The sequence below is a fragment of the Ananas comosus genome, linkage group 13 (genome assembly GCF_001540865.1).
Source record: "Ananas comosus cultivar F153 linkage group 13, ASM154086v1, whole genome shotgun sequence".
NCBI lineage: Eukaryota > Viridiplantae > Streptophyta > Magnoliopsida > Poales > Bromeliaceae > Ananas > Ananas comosus.
In genome coordinates this window covers 11,472,411-11,486,870 of record NC_033633.1, presented here as the reverse complement: position 1 = coordinate 11,486,870, position 14,460 = coordinate 11,472,411, and the positions used below count along the sequence as shown (strand labels likewise).

The following is a 14,460-nucleotide window of genomic DNA, read 5'->3' as shown; positions in this document are numbered from 1 at the left end:
ACCTATTTTGTATGTAATTCTACTCAAATAATAATAATCCCAAGCAAGTCCAAAGAGTAGCCCCATTAAGGTTAAGACAAAAGGGTACAAAAGCAATTAATAAAGGAGGAAAAATATGCTTGGGGAGTAATCAATCTTGTATTGATTGTTGGTGGGTCAGATCATGGAATTCCAAGGTAATGATGGATTGATGGAAACAAAATAAATAAATAAAACACACAAGATGGTGACTTATTTATAGAATAATAGTATATATATGTAGCAAAAGCTCCTTTATGTAATGCCTATATTATATATATATAAGTGACATGTTTTAAGGGCTTCAAATGAATGATTATTGTGGAGATTTAGAAAAGATATGTGTTGGTTTAAATGGCAACATCCAAGGAGCTAGCTAGTGATCTCTACTATTAAAATTTGAAGATAATGTTTTTATATGAGGATATGGAGCATTATGTTTATAATATATAGAGCTAAACGAGTTGCAACACATTAATTAATTAAATAGTTGGGTGTGTAACACATTGGGTATGTTTTATGATGTTGAAGTTAAAGTATATAGTTTTGAAATTCCTCTATTAATTTTAAAGCAAAGAAATAAACACAAGTAATTACCATAACAAATTTCATTCTTTTTTTATTTTTGTGTGCTACAAACAAAATACATATATAGATATGCAAGCCATATGCACGTACTCCTTTTAGAGAGTTAGAGAATCTCTAAAAATTACAAGGCATTTATTGATTTTCGATCGTAAGGCGATCGAACTAATTCGACGGTACAAACCATTCGTATTATTATTGGTGATGAAAACCCTCTTTCCTTTGAAATTATTCTAGCAGCTTCATTTCTTCATGGAATGCTTCTAAGTGTTCCTTCTTAACAATGCGTCCATTTATATAAACCCCATTTTCGCGAGTATGCGGTAAACCTAGTATGCAGAAGGAGACAAACTTATATTCATTATGTACGGTCACCAAAAACGGCTTACCTGATCCATAATCGACGTGCTCGAACCCTAAATTTTTCCAATAAGTTATGCCAAGCGTGTTGTAGCTGAGATCAACATGCTCCATAGGGCTGCATTTCAGTAAGCCCCTCTTCCATTTAGCTAGTTCAGTCAAAACCGTACCCTTGGCAGATCTAATGATTTTAATAATCTCAACAATAGGTGCCTTTGCAATCTCCTGACTAGTCGATGAGGCGGTTTGGATGAAAATGCTATTTCCGTAGTAGCCTGGTTGAGCTTGTAGCATTTCGCGGACATTCACCGCAAAATACACCTGCACTGGTTCAGTAGGTTCTAAGCCTATTGCTCGTGTCCGACACTGCCAAATTGTGGCCAAGGCCACGTCAAATGTGGTGCACGATTGTCCAATTTGTCGAAAGAAGTTTTCCTTAGTTCGATTGATGTAATCTAAGGGCATGTTCAGCTCGGAGCACCGTAACTCGAGTAAGTTCGGAGTCCATAAAGGTAATGAGGGCATTTTCGGGGGAAGATCGAGGAGAGAATCCCTGGCCCAAATCGGGTTGACGGTTGGGCGTGGGAGGCCGCGAGCGAGCTCGCCTACAGCATTCAAGAATTGTGCAGCTCCGGTGCCGTCGGAGAGTGAGTGGTGCCATGCAAAGCCGACGGCGAATCCACCGCAGGTGAATTTGGTTACCTATATATGCATGGTGAATGTAAGTAATTTGTATGCTTACTAACAAAATACACCAAAAGATTAGTCATAAATAGACCTGCTGTTCATAGGCCACACGCATCTCAAGCTAGGTTTTTGAGAGCTAAATCCAAATCCAAATCCAAACAATATAAGACTCGTTTATATTCTGGGCTGGGCCTAACAAGAAATGAACCCCAAGACCACCCATTATGATTTGGGCTCGAGCGGTCCAAGTCAGCCGCTCGGCCCATGCTTAGATCTAAGCATAACATATATTAATGTAAATTAACCAATAAATGACTTGAAATAACAGCTACACTTATCACCGACCGTCCCTAGAGCAAGTGGCAAAGGGTTTGGTAGTTGGTATCTGAGACCCAAGTTCAAATCCTAGTTGATTCACATTTCTAGCTAAGTTTATTTCTAAATAAAATAAACGAAGCGGGTAGCGTGTTACCTATCTCTAAAAGAAAAACAACTACACTTATCGCGCCACTATTTACAACTCTTTTCGATTAAGGAATTAATGAACCTTTGTAGTCATACGAAACCTGCATAACGACGGGAGGATCGGTTACTCTCCAACCGCGATGATCTACTACGAGCTCTTCCAACGGGATCACATAAGGGTGCTCCAAGAAATTCACATCCTCCAAGCTACAATCCGCCGACGCCTCGACGAAGCCTAATCCTTCTCCATTGCACTCAATGCAGAGGTCCCCGTCCCCTACTTCCATAAGTCGACCTGCAAGCGGGTAATATAGAACTAGTGCTTCCGATATTGCCTGTTTTATCGTATTAACTATCTCAACGCTGCTGCCACTATCGCCGTGTGCGAAAACATGTATAGATGGAATAAGTACGGATTGCAAAATTTGGATCTTGTCAATTGGAGAGAGAGAGAGTTTCCCCCTAGGGGTTGGTTTGGATGGGGCAATTAAGAGAGGTTTAGACTTGGTCACCACAGAACCCATGTTTTTGCAACAAAAATTTGCATAGCTTGAGTTGCTTATTCATTACTCTTTATATAGTAAGGCTAGGGCTGCAAGTCTAGCTCGCCGCACGCGAGCCAACTTGCGTTCGATTCGAAATAGGCTCGAAAATGACTTGTTTGAAATTAATTTCAAATATAAAACGAGCTAAATTTTTTTGCTCGAAAATAATTTCAAACCGAGGTCGAGCAGGCTTTTCTTGTTCATGCTCCACTCGAAATAGTTTGAATATATATATATATATATATATATGCTAGAGCTACGATACTCTTATGAGTATATATAAGCACGCGCGTATTTCAAATTTCGACCGACCAGTTTTTTAGCGGAAAAAAAAAATTGATTTCTCTTTCCTTACGTAAAATAAATAACGTAATGAAACAAACTTTTTAATTTTTCTTTATCTCTAAAATAGAAAAAAAATATACTTATCCAAATTTTTACCAGCCGAAAGATATCTAGTGTGAATCTATATTTTAATTCGAAATTTGCTTAATTTCTTTTTATCTCCAAAATAGCTCTATTTATCTTCAAGCAATTGGAAATGGGAGCCAATATAGAGATGTAAGTTATTTTCAAATTTCAAATTATTCTTGAGATTTTTTTTAATTGTTGCGTGCATTTAAGCACGTATGTTGGTTATAATTATATTGATTGTAGTTTTATTTGGATTGTAGCTAAATTTATATAATGTAATATTGGCAAATATTCATAAACATTTAAAATTGAAAAAAGTAAAGAAAAATAAAGAATTTCAAGCTATTAACGAGCTGGCTCGGAATCAAACAATTCCGAGCCAAATTTGAACATGGCTTGAAATTAGCTCGAAAAATAAAATAAAAAAAATATTTCGAGCTGCTCGAATTTGGCTCGATTTTGATTTCGAGCCGAACTCGAAAGGGTCTTATTCTGGCTCGAAATTAATTCGAGTCAGCTCGAATTCGGCTCGAATCTAATACGACCGAATACGAATAAGGCCGTGCTCGCTCGTGTTCGGCTCGTTTGCACCCCTAAGTAAGGCTGCGTTTCATTCGGGTATAAATAAGAACTGCTTATTTCAGGAATATGTGCAAGCTCAGGTATAAGTAAGAATTAAACCAATTTTACATTTAAATGAAAATTGGGGTTATTGTTAGGAATAAGGTAAATAGTGTTTGGATGGTTAGATTGGAACAAGAAAAATAAGAGTTATAATTTTAAATTAAAATTATTTTATCTAATTAATTAATATCAAAATATTACTTAAAAATAATTTAATAAATTTATTAGTAGTAAATTTAATTAATAAATTTAAAATAATTTACATGAAAATTAGGTTGTTCCTTCAGTGTTCAGAAACAAAGAGGGGAATAAGGGCTTGTTCCCCTCTTGTTCCCGAACCAAGCACTGCCTAAAGATACAATTGATCTATTCAAAATGATTTATAAAGATATGGTAGATATAACGGTTGGCATGTATCTGAACACGTATTTGATGGATGTACGTGATTTAACATTTTTACATTAAGTTATATATAAATATATAACATACGGGAGTTCCGGTTTAACCCAAATCATAATNATTAATTAATTAATTAATTAATTATAAAAAATAATTTAATTTTTTAATTAGTTAGTGAATTATTTTAGCTAGATAACCAATAAAAAAGTTTAATTAGATTAATAGAAATATTAATGGTTGATCTTTATAAATATATTAGTTTATAGATAAATACATTAAATTATTAATAATTAATTATATAATAAATAAATAAATCATTTTATTATTTAAACAATAAATAATGATTTAAATATATTAATTATATTAATTAATAATTTAATACCATAATTAGAATTAAATTTAGACCATACTTAACCTTGTTCCAACTTGGGAACAAGTTTGTTTCAGGAAAAAAAGATGGAACAGTTGTTCCAGTCCTATACTAGCTTATTCAGAAATTCGAGAATTACTATTTTCGGATACCAAACATGACGTTTGGGAACAAAGGGGAGAATAAGGGCTTATTCCACTTGTTTTCAAACCAAACACTACCTAAGATAACGGAGCTTTAATATAATAAAAAAAAAAAAATTTATAGCATGTATTAATGCTTTAATTGAATACTTTCAAACTATTAAAACAAATTAATAATAACTATTAAAACTGTTAAAACAAGTGCATCTATTCGTTTTAATAATATATAATAATATATATAATATAACTTGTAGATTAGTCAAATCATACATGGCTAGCTAAGGGTGGTTTTACGATTATAATGTATCTAGTACAACAAAACAAATTTTTATAAGACAAAATAATACTATCATACATTTATTACTTGATTTACATCGAAAATTAGACTCATACGGCATTTTGATTGCTCAACAATCCTCCACTAAAAACACTATTATTGGGGAATTATCGAATACGATTAGAGAACTTAGACTACAAAAAAGACAATCAACATGAAATTTCTTCCAAGTAGCTCCAAAACAACATGAATAATTAGGACTAATAAATAGAGATACGTATACTAATTAAATTAAAAGAAATTTGTGGACAAGGAGCGCTTATGAATGGAGTTTAATCAGACACGACATAAACATCACATTACACCTTAATTACGTGCCATAAAGAAAGGCTTTATTATACCAAATCAGATTTCAGACAAATTATACTTCCTTGTGATAAGTTTCCTCAGTGATGAAAATTCCCATCAGTAGATAAGCATATAAGCATATTAGAAAGAAAAAGAAAGGCAAATCTGCATAAAAAATTCATAACTTTTGAGCTTTTGCAAAACTAGATTGCCTTTTTCGATTTTACAGATTCTTTCCTAATTTTCAGTAAACTGACCAAAATACCCTTATTACTTTTTCTCTTTTTTTTTTTTTTTTTTTTTTTTTTCTCTTGTTCATTTTTTCTCTCTCTCCGAAGAAGGCGCAGAGGCGAAGGCGAAACAACCTGCGTCGCATTTCACCCTCATGCCTCGCCCCGCGCGCACCTCCCCGCCTTCCTCTCCTCCTACCCCGCCGAGCCCGCACGCGACATTTTTTTTTTTTCCCCGCTTCGACTCTCTTCCGCCGTCTTTGACGATGACAGTGTGTGTTATATATATATACTATATAGAAGAGAGAGAGAGAGAGAGAGAGAGAGAGAGAGAGAGAGAGAGAGAGAGAGAGAGAGTCCGACTGGAATACTATCGATAGCACTAAGTATTTGGTGCTATCGAGTTTGTCCACCTTATAGATTTAATTCTTTAATTTTTTTTACCTATTAGATTATACTATTCAACCAACTACCCACTCAACCCTAGAGGGCCACATCATCCTAACCGCATATTCCCAATCCAAGAGTTAAAAAACTAATAGCACCAACAGCTTGGTACTATTAATAGTTTCCGACATATATATATATATGGAATAATTTCATCAATACCCTTTCTAAGAGATAGGAATTTCATAAATGCCCCTATAAATTACAAAATATCAGCAATACCCCTCTATAAAACAAAAATATTCACAAATACCCTTAAGATTAACATTCCGTTAAAAAGTCATCTAATATTCTCTAAATACCCATTTTACCCTTATTAATTACTAATTTAACTAAGTGTAATAATTTAAGATTAATTACATGATCAAGATCAATTCTTAACCTTTCAATCACATAATAATTCAACATTCTTTTTAAAATTTAACAATTAATATATCTATAGTCTATTAAGTGTAATAATTAAATCTTGTTATATTTTTCGCATGTAAATTATATATAGTTGTAATGCAATATTCCATTGTAATATTCAATATTAATTCCAAAGTTTAATTTTTTTGAATTTTATTTAAATAACTCACATAAGTCATACAAAAATGTTTTGATATAAATTTTTTTTGATATTAGTATTTTCATATGACCCAATCAAGCACAGTTTTTTAATTGCACATTTATTGTCAACAAAAAAATAACATTGTATGAAGACCCGCTCACCCATTAGTCCATTTGCATGGCCCTAGCTTTGAATAATATATATATATTATTAATTGAGCTCCTATATTTTAAAAGTATCAAGTTTATTAGTGGTTGTAGATTTGTGTCCATTGGATTAAGAGATGTGCGGTTAGATGATGTTTCCACATATTTTATCTACCCAATAATTAGTACTAAAAATATTATTTTTAAAATTTGAAGGATATTTATGAAATTATTTCTTTATTAGTTGCTCCCAAAGAACACCCCAACCGAGGTAAATTAGTCATTTTATAACCTAATCATAACGTCTGTTTGAAAAAGGGTATTTGTGATAATTTTTACATTTGAAGGGGTATATATAATATTTTCAATTTTATAGGGTATTTACGATATTTAGATATTTAAGAGGGGTAGTGGTGAAATTGCCCCTATATATATATATGTGTGTGTGTGTGTGTTGTGCGCGCGCGCGTGCGCGCGCGCGTGTGTGATATTTTTTTAGAGATTAATAGACAGCTATAAATAGTGTGAGACTATAACTGTATTATGATCTGTTTGATCATCATATTTGACCACAGGCTGCATGCTTTATTGAGTTTGACAGTAATACTACACTCGGTTGGGGTAGCGCTCCGCGAGTGCCACTCCAAAGGTTGGGCGTGGGAGGCCGCGAGCGAGCTTGCCTACGGCATTCAAGAATTGCACGGCTCCCGTGCCATCGCGGAGTGAGTGGTGCCATCCAAAGCCGAGGGCGAATCCACCGCACGTGAATTTGGTTACCTATGCATGGTGAAAGTGAGTAATATGTAAGCTTACTAACAAAATACACCAAAAGATTAGTCATAAATAGACCTGTTCATAGGCCAAGCCCACCTCAAGCTAGGTTTTTGAGAACTAGATCCAAATCCAAATCCAAATCCAAATCCAAACCGGACTCGTTTATATCTGGGCTGGGCCTAACAAGAAGTGACCCAAAGACCACCCATTATGATTTGGGCTAGAGCGGTCCAAGTCAGCCGCTCGGCCCATGATGATTAGATTTAAGCATAACATATTAATGTAAACCAACAAATGACTTGAAATAATTGTTGACAAAATAACAAGTTTACGAGATTATGGAGGACTCGTGCACGCAAACAATGTACAATATTGGTGAATGGCGTACTAGTGAACAGACGATTGAAGACTCAATCTAATTTATTTATGACTATATTCATTTGTACTCTGACTAGAACTAACAACTACACTTATCACGTCACTATTTACAACTCTTTTCTATTAAGGAATTAATGAACCTATGTAGTCATACGAAACCTGCATAATGACGGGAGAATTGGTTACTCTCCAACTACAAGCTCTTCCAACGGGATCACGGAAGGGTGTTCTAAGAAATTCACATCCTCCAAGCAAAAATCCGCCAACGCCTCGACAAAGCCTATCCTTTTCCCGTCCCCTACACCCACAAGTCGACTTGCAAGCAGGTAATACAGAACTAGTGCTTCCGATATTGCATGTTTTATTGTATTAACTTTCTCAACGTCGCTGCCGCTGTCACCGTGTGCGAAAATATGTATAGATGAAACAAATAAGAATCTTAAATTTTGGGTCTTGTCAATTGGAGAGAGAGAGGGAGTTTCCCCCTAGGGGTTGGTTTTGATGGGGCAACTAAGAAAGGTTTAAAATTGGTCACCACTGAACCCATGTTTTAGCTAGAGTTGCATAGCTTGAGTTACATGTTCATTACTCTTTATATAGGAAGAGAATTGAGCTTTAATTCAATCAAAAAAATCTCTATTTTTTGGTGGTCCTTTCCATCACATTCATTGAAAGATATTTGGGTAGTTTCATGAGCAAAAAAAAGAAAAAGAAAAATAGGGGGTGTTAAAGGGTATAGGATACATATTTTAGTTGGATTGGATCTAACAAAAGGTTTAAGTACGTATCTGAAAACTAAGATCCTAACTTCTAAACTACATTAAATTTTTTTTGTTGCCCGATTGTAGGATATAATGTTGGTTGTGTATTGCTAGGTTAAGGACAAATAACTTTTTCATTATTTCAGAAGTTAGATCAAACAGACACTAACAAGTATTACTAGGTTAAGGATGTTAGGATTTGGTTAAATTTGTATATTAATTCTAGTTGGATAAGGATTAATATTTAAATCTGTTGGAGATATATTAAGATTTAAATATTAATTAGAGTATGAATCTAATTAGGTTAGAATAAATATTTAAGTCTATTAGAGATAAACGAAATATAGATTTAAATATTTATTAAAGTGGGAATTCTAAATATACTAGGATTTGGGTACTTTTATTGTAAGCATTATATAAGCACCATGTTGAGTGCTTTTGGAGAGAGAGAGAACGGCCAAAAAGTTGAAGCTCTTTGGTGGGTTTGTACCAGAGAGGGAGAGTTGGCCGATTGCATGCACCTAGTGTACGGGTGCATGTAAAAGAGAAAGAGAGTTGTCTTTTAGATTTATAAAAGACGAGAGAAGAATAGAAGAGATTCAGAAAGAGGGCTCGAGTTATAACTACTCTATTGCAGAAGAAGAGTCAGGTGTAATATTCTTTTATTTAATGAATCTTATTTTATCTGCATATTTTCTGTTTCGATTTTTTTCTTTTTTGTGATTGTATCAGCTTTTGCTGAGGAGATGGGTTTATGGTAAAAATCCGATTCGACGTTTCCGTTGCGGAATCCCAACAATTGGTACCGGATCCACAGCAGTCGGTATCGAAGCGGGTTGTGGATTCACAAGATCCGGTACCGGAGCGAATACCGGATTCCCAACAAAGGACAAATAACTTTTTCATTATTTCAGAAGTTGGATCAAACAGATACCAATAAGTAATAACCATTAAGTTATATACTTTTGCAATTCAGAACGTATCGGCGAGTTAGTAGGTCGAAACCGTCGTTGCCGCGCGCAGCCTCGATGCCGCCCTATCCTCGGCCACTGTTTCTTTGTCCTCCAATCCCTCACTTGCCGCCCTCTTCCTCTCCTCCAGCGAGTGCGGTGACCTAGGCGTCACAGACACTGACACAAGTTACGGGACGTGACACGACTCGGAAACGGTGACTCGGCTTTTTTCAAAAAATTAGAATACGGACATGACATGGACACTAGTAATAAAATATAATATTATTGATATAATAATATATATTTATTATATATAAAATACTAATTTTCATAATATATTATTATATTTCTCATATAAATGAAAGTTAGTAAAATTTTTATTGACAGCTCATATATTTATTTTAAGAAGAAAAAAATCACCACTATATGTAATTTATTTTATATTGTCAAAAAAAATTTATATGCATTCTTAAAAAAATCAAAATATTTATCATCTTATTATTAATATATATAATAAAAAGTACAATAAAAATATGTGCATATTTTTTTTTAATTGTTTGCACTATGATATTGTGATTTAACACGTGTCTAAGAATTATCCACATCGGACATGTATCCGACACGGACACGCGAGACTTATAGAAGTGTCTGTGATACATAGACGGTGACTCTCTCCTTTCCTTACATGGTTAGATATATCAACTAATAAATTATTTTTTTTAATATTATAATACTGTATTTTATATATTTATTTTGTATGTTGAACTATTAAATATACTTTTGTATCAAATTCTAAATAATGTTATATGAAAATTAAACTATAGATTGCATGATAATAAGAATTTCAAGCATTCAGGCTTACTTGAGCTCCCGCTTGAATTAATTTCAAGCCGAATTTGAGCCTAAATTTAGGTTCAAAATTAATTTCAAATCAAATTTGAACTGAGATAAACTCGCTCGAGCTATGCTAGTTTCCACCCCTACAAATGGTGTATAGTTTAAGGAGTGCGCGCTATTACATTTATAACTATGTATTTGGGCTGCAATGACATATATATGTACATTGAATATGGTCAGATCGATTCAGTTAATAAATAGTGATTAGACTCAGGCGAATCGATCGATTAATATTAGAATCAGGATCCAGGAGACTAAGGTACAATCTCAAGTTGTTCATTCAGATGCAACCTGGGCTAAGAGATCTGGTTACAATCAATCTCACAATGTTCATTCAGATGTACCCTGCTGCTGATTTGGGCTTTTTCTGGTTGTCTCTATTTGATTAAGATAATAGAAAAAAAAAAAAGAAAAAAAAAAAAGGGTAGGCAAGGAGGGTTAATCTTAGCCATTTGATTAGTGGTCCCAAAACCCTAGAAAAGGACTTTTTCATTTTTTTATTATGATAGGGGTACAAAAATGTATAAAGCCCCCTAAACTTTGAAAAGTTTAGTAAGCCTCTCTGTCCGAGAAAAGTTGCTAAATTAACAACCGTTTTGATCACGTGCATGTCTTGTACATAATTTTGTGTAACTTCAAAATACAAAGATATCTATTTTTTCTCTTCCGGTTATGATAACTAAGCATCAGGAATGAGGAGTAAAGTGAATTTGTCTTCAATGTTTATTACTTTTTTTTTATGATACAATAAAATCTTATAAGATTATATGTAATACCAGCGACTATTAAATTATGTGATAAAGTTTAGGGAGGTCTAATTGCCAGAATTAAAAGTTCAGGGCCGGTTTACAATAGTGCTAAAGTTTAAGGGTTAAATTCTTTGTACATTTTTCCCTTTTAACAACTAGTGGCCATCCTTGGAAGAAAATGCTATTCTGGTAGTAGCTAGGTTGAGCTTGTAGCATTTGCGAACATTCACTGCAAAATATATCCGCACTGATTCGGTAGGTTCTAATCATATTGCCCGTGTCCGACACTGCCAAATCGTGGCCAAGGCCACATCAAATGCGGTGCATGATTGCATGGTTTGTCGAAAGTCGTCTTCTTTAGTTCGACTGATGTAAGCTTACTAACAAAATATTCCAAAAACAAAAAACAAAAAACAAAAGATTCCAAAAGATTAGTCATAAATAGACCTGCTCATGGGCCGGACCGGGCTCGAGCCGGGCTTTTTAGATCTAAATCCGAATCCAAGCCCGACTTTATGGAGCATTAATTAATTATCTTTTTAGAGCTAGCAAAACAAGTTGCAACACATTAATTAATGAAATAAATAGTTGGGTACGTGTGTTACACATATTGGGTATGCTTTATGATGTTGAAATTATCTATCTAGTTTCGAAAGTTCTCTATTTTTCAAACAAAGAAATAAACACAAGTAATTACCAAACCTTTTTCTTTTGTGTGCGCTACAAACGAAATACATAGATATGCCATGTACTCCTTTGAGGGAGTAAGAGAATCTATCCCTAAAAATTACAAAGGAAGTATTAATATAATTTTCGATCGCAAGGCGATCGAACTAAGTCGTCGATACAAAACATTCATATTATTATTGGTGATGACAACCTCTTTCCTTTCAAATTATTTAAGCAACTTTATTTCCTCGCGGAATGCCTCTAAGTGTTCCTTCCTAATAATACGCGCACTTATATAAACCCCATTTTTCCGAGTATGCGGTAAACCTAGCATGCAAAAGGGGGAGAATTTATATTCATTATGTATGGTCATCCGAACCAGCTTACCTGATCCATAATCGGCGTGGTCAAACCCTAAATATTTCAAGTAAGTTGCGTAAAACGCATTGTAGCTAAGATCGACATGCTCCATAGGGTAGTCTTTCAATGAACCGTTCTTCCATTTAGCTAGTTCGGTCGAAACCGTACCCTTGGCATGTCTAATGATTTTAATAATCTCGACGGTGGGCGCCTCTGTGATCTCCTGACTGGTTGATGAGACGGTTTGGCAAAAAATGCTATTTCCATAGTAGCCAGGTTGAGCTTGTAGCATTTCACGAACATTCACAGCGAAATACACCCGCACTGGTTCGGTAGGTTCTAAGCCTATCGCCCGTGTCCGACACTGCCAAATTGTGGCCAAGGCGATGTCAAATGCGGTGCACGATTGCCCGGTTTGTCGAAAGAAGTTTTCCTTAGTTTGATTGATGTAATCTAAGGGCACGTTCAGCTCGGAGCACTCTAACTCGAGTAAGTTCGGAGTCGATGAAGGTAATGAGGAGATATTCGGGCAAAGATCGAGTAGAGAATCCCTGGCCCAAACCGGGTCGACGGTTGGGCGTGGGAGGCCGCGGGCGAGCTCGCCTACGGCATTCAAGAATTGCGCGGCTCCGGTGCCATCGGCGAGTGAGTGGTGCCATGTAAAGCCGACGGCGAATCCGCCGCAGGTGAATTTGGTTACCTATGCATGGTGAAAGTAAGTAATATGTAAGCTTACTAACAAAATACACCAATTAATTTGAGATTAGTCATAAATAGACCTGTTCATAGGCCAAGCCGGGCTCGAGCTAGGTTTTTGAGAGCTAAATCCAAATCCAAATCCAAACAATATAAGACTCGTTTATATTCTGGGCTGGGCCTAACAAGAAATGAACCCCAAGACCACCCATTATGATTTGGGCTCGAGCGGTCCAAGTCAGCCTCTCGGCCCATGCTTAGATCTAAGCATAACATATATTAATGTAAATTAACCAATAAATGACTTGAAATAATTGTTGAAAGGATAACAAGTTTGGGAGATTATGGAGGACTCATGCACGCAAACAATGTACAATATAAGTGAATGGCGCACTAGTAACAAAGGATTGTAGACTCAATCTATTTCATTTATGACTTATTTTATTTGTACTTTGATCAGAACTAACAACTACAGTTATCATGCCACTATTTACAACTCTCTTCGATTAAGGAATTAATGAACCCATGTAGTCATACGAAACCTGCATAATGACGGGAGGATCGGTTACTCTCCAACCACGATGATCTACTGCGAGCTCTTCCAACGGGATCACGAAAGGGTGCTCCAAGAAATTCGCATCCTCCAAGCTACAATCTGCCGATGCCTCGACGAAGCCTATTCCTTCTCCAGTGCATTCAATGGAGAGGTCCCCGTCCCCTACATCCACGAGTCGACCTGCAAGTGGGTAATACAGAACTAGTGCTTCTGATATTGCCCGTCTTATCGTGTTAACTATCTCAACGCTGCCGCCGTCGTCGCTGTGTGCGAAAACATGTATATATGAAAGAAGTAAGGATCTCAAAATTTGGATCTTGTCAATTGGAGAGAGAGGGAGTTTCCCCCTAGGGGTTGGTTTTGATGGGGCAACTAAGAAAGGTTTAGACTTGGTCACCACAAAACCCATGTTTTTGCTACAATTGCATAGCTTGAGTTGCATGTTCATTACTCTTTATATAGTAAAAGAGAATTGAGCTTTAATTTAATCAAAAGAATTTTTATTTTTTGGTGGTCCTTGCATCACATTCATTGAATGATGTTTGGGTACATAAAGATCAGTACATCAATTAGGGCATGTTTGTTTTGGATGGAAGTGGCCGTGAAAGTGAAAAGGGAGAAAATCGTTTTCGCCATAAAAAAAATAAGGGTGTTCAAGGGTGTAGGATACGTATTTGACTTGGATCTAACAAAAGGTTTCAGTCCGTACATATATATATCTGAGAACTAAGATCATAAATTAAATTAAATTTTTTTCTTGCCTGATTGTAAGATATAATAATGTTGGTTGTGTATTGCTAGGTTAAGGACAAATAATCAAATCAGTAGAATATTAACTAATTATATTCACAATTGATACACTCATATAATAAGATACTAATTTATTGATGTGATTGTATTGTAGTTGTTGAAACTGCCCCGGCCGTACCTGACGCGCTCGCTCCTCTCTTCAGCTTGTCTCTCTATTCCCCCGACCCTCCTCCTCCCCCTGACGTGTTCTCTGCCTCTCTTGTTGCCCCATCGAAGTCTGGTTCTCCTCACATCCCTCTCCCCCCCTCC

At 35.5% G+C, this 14,460-nt stretch overlaps 2 protein-coding genes across 2 annotated transcripts; both read right to left on the bottom strand.

The window, feature by feature from the left end:
- LOC109719321 (acyl transferase 4-like) lies at positions 612-2,673 on the bottom strand. Its single transcript, XM_020245909.1, has 2 exons — positions 2,217-2,673; positions 612-1,665 (listed from the first exon to the last, which is right to left on the bottom strand). The coding sequence occupies exons 1-2, from the start codon at positions 2,637-2,639 to the stop codon at positions 832-834; spliced, it is 1,257 nt and encodes a 418-aa protein (XP_020101498.1). The 5' UTR covers positions 2,640-2,673; the 3' UTR covers positions 612-831.
- LOC109719320 (acyl transferase 4-like) lies at positions 11,801-13,837 on the bottom strand. Its single transcript, XM_020245908.1, has 2 exons — positions 13,388-13,837; positions 11,801-12,849 (listed from the first exon to the last, which is right to left on the bottom strand). The coding sequence occupies exons 1-2, from the start codon at positions 13,808-13,810 to the stop codon at positions 12,016-12,018; spliced, it is 1,257 nt and encodes a 418-aa protein (XP_020101497.1). The 5' UTR covers positions 13,811-13,837; the 3' UTR covers positions 11,801-12,015.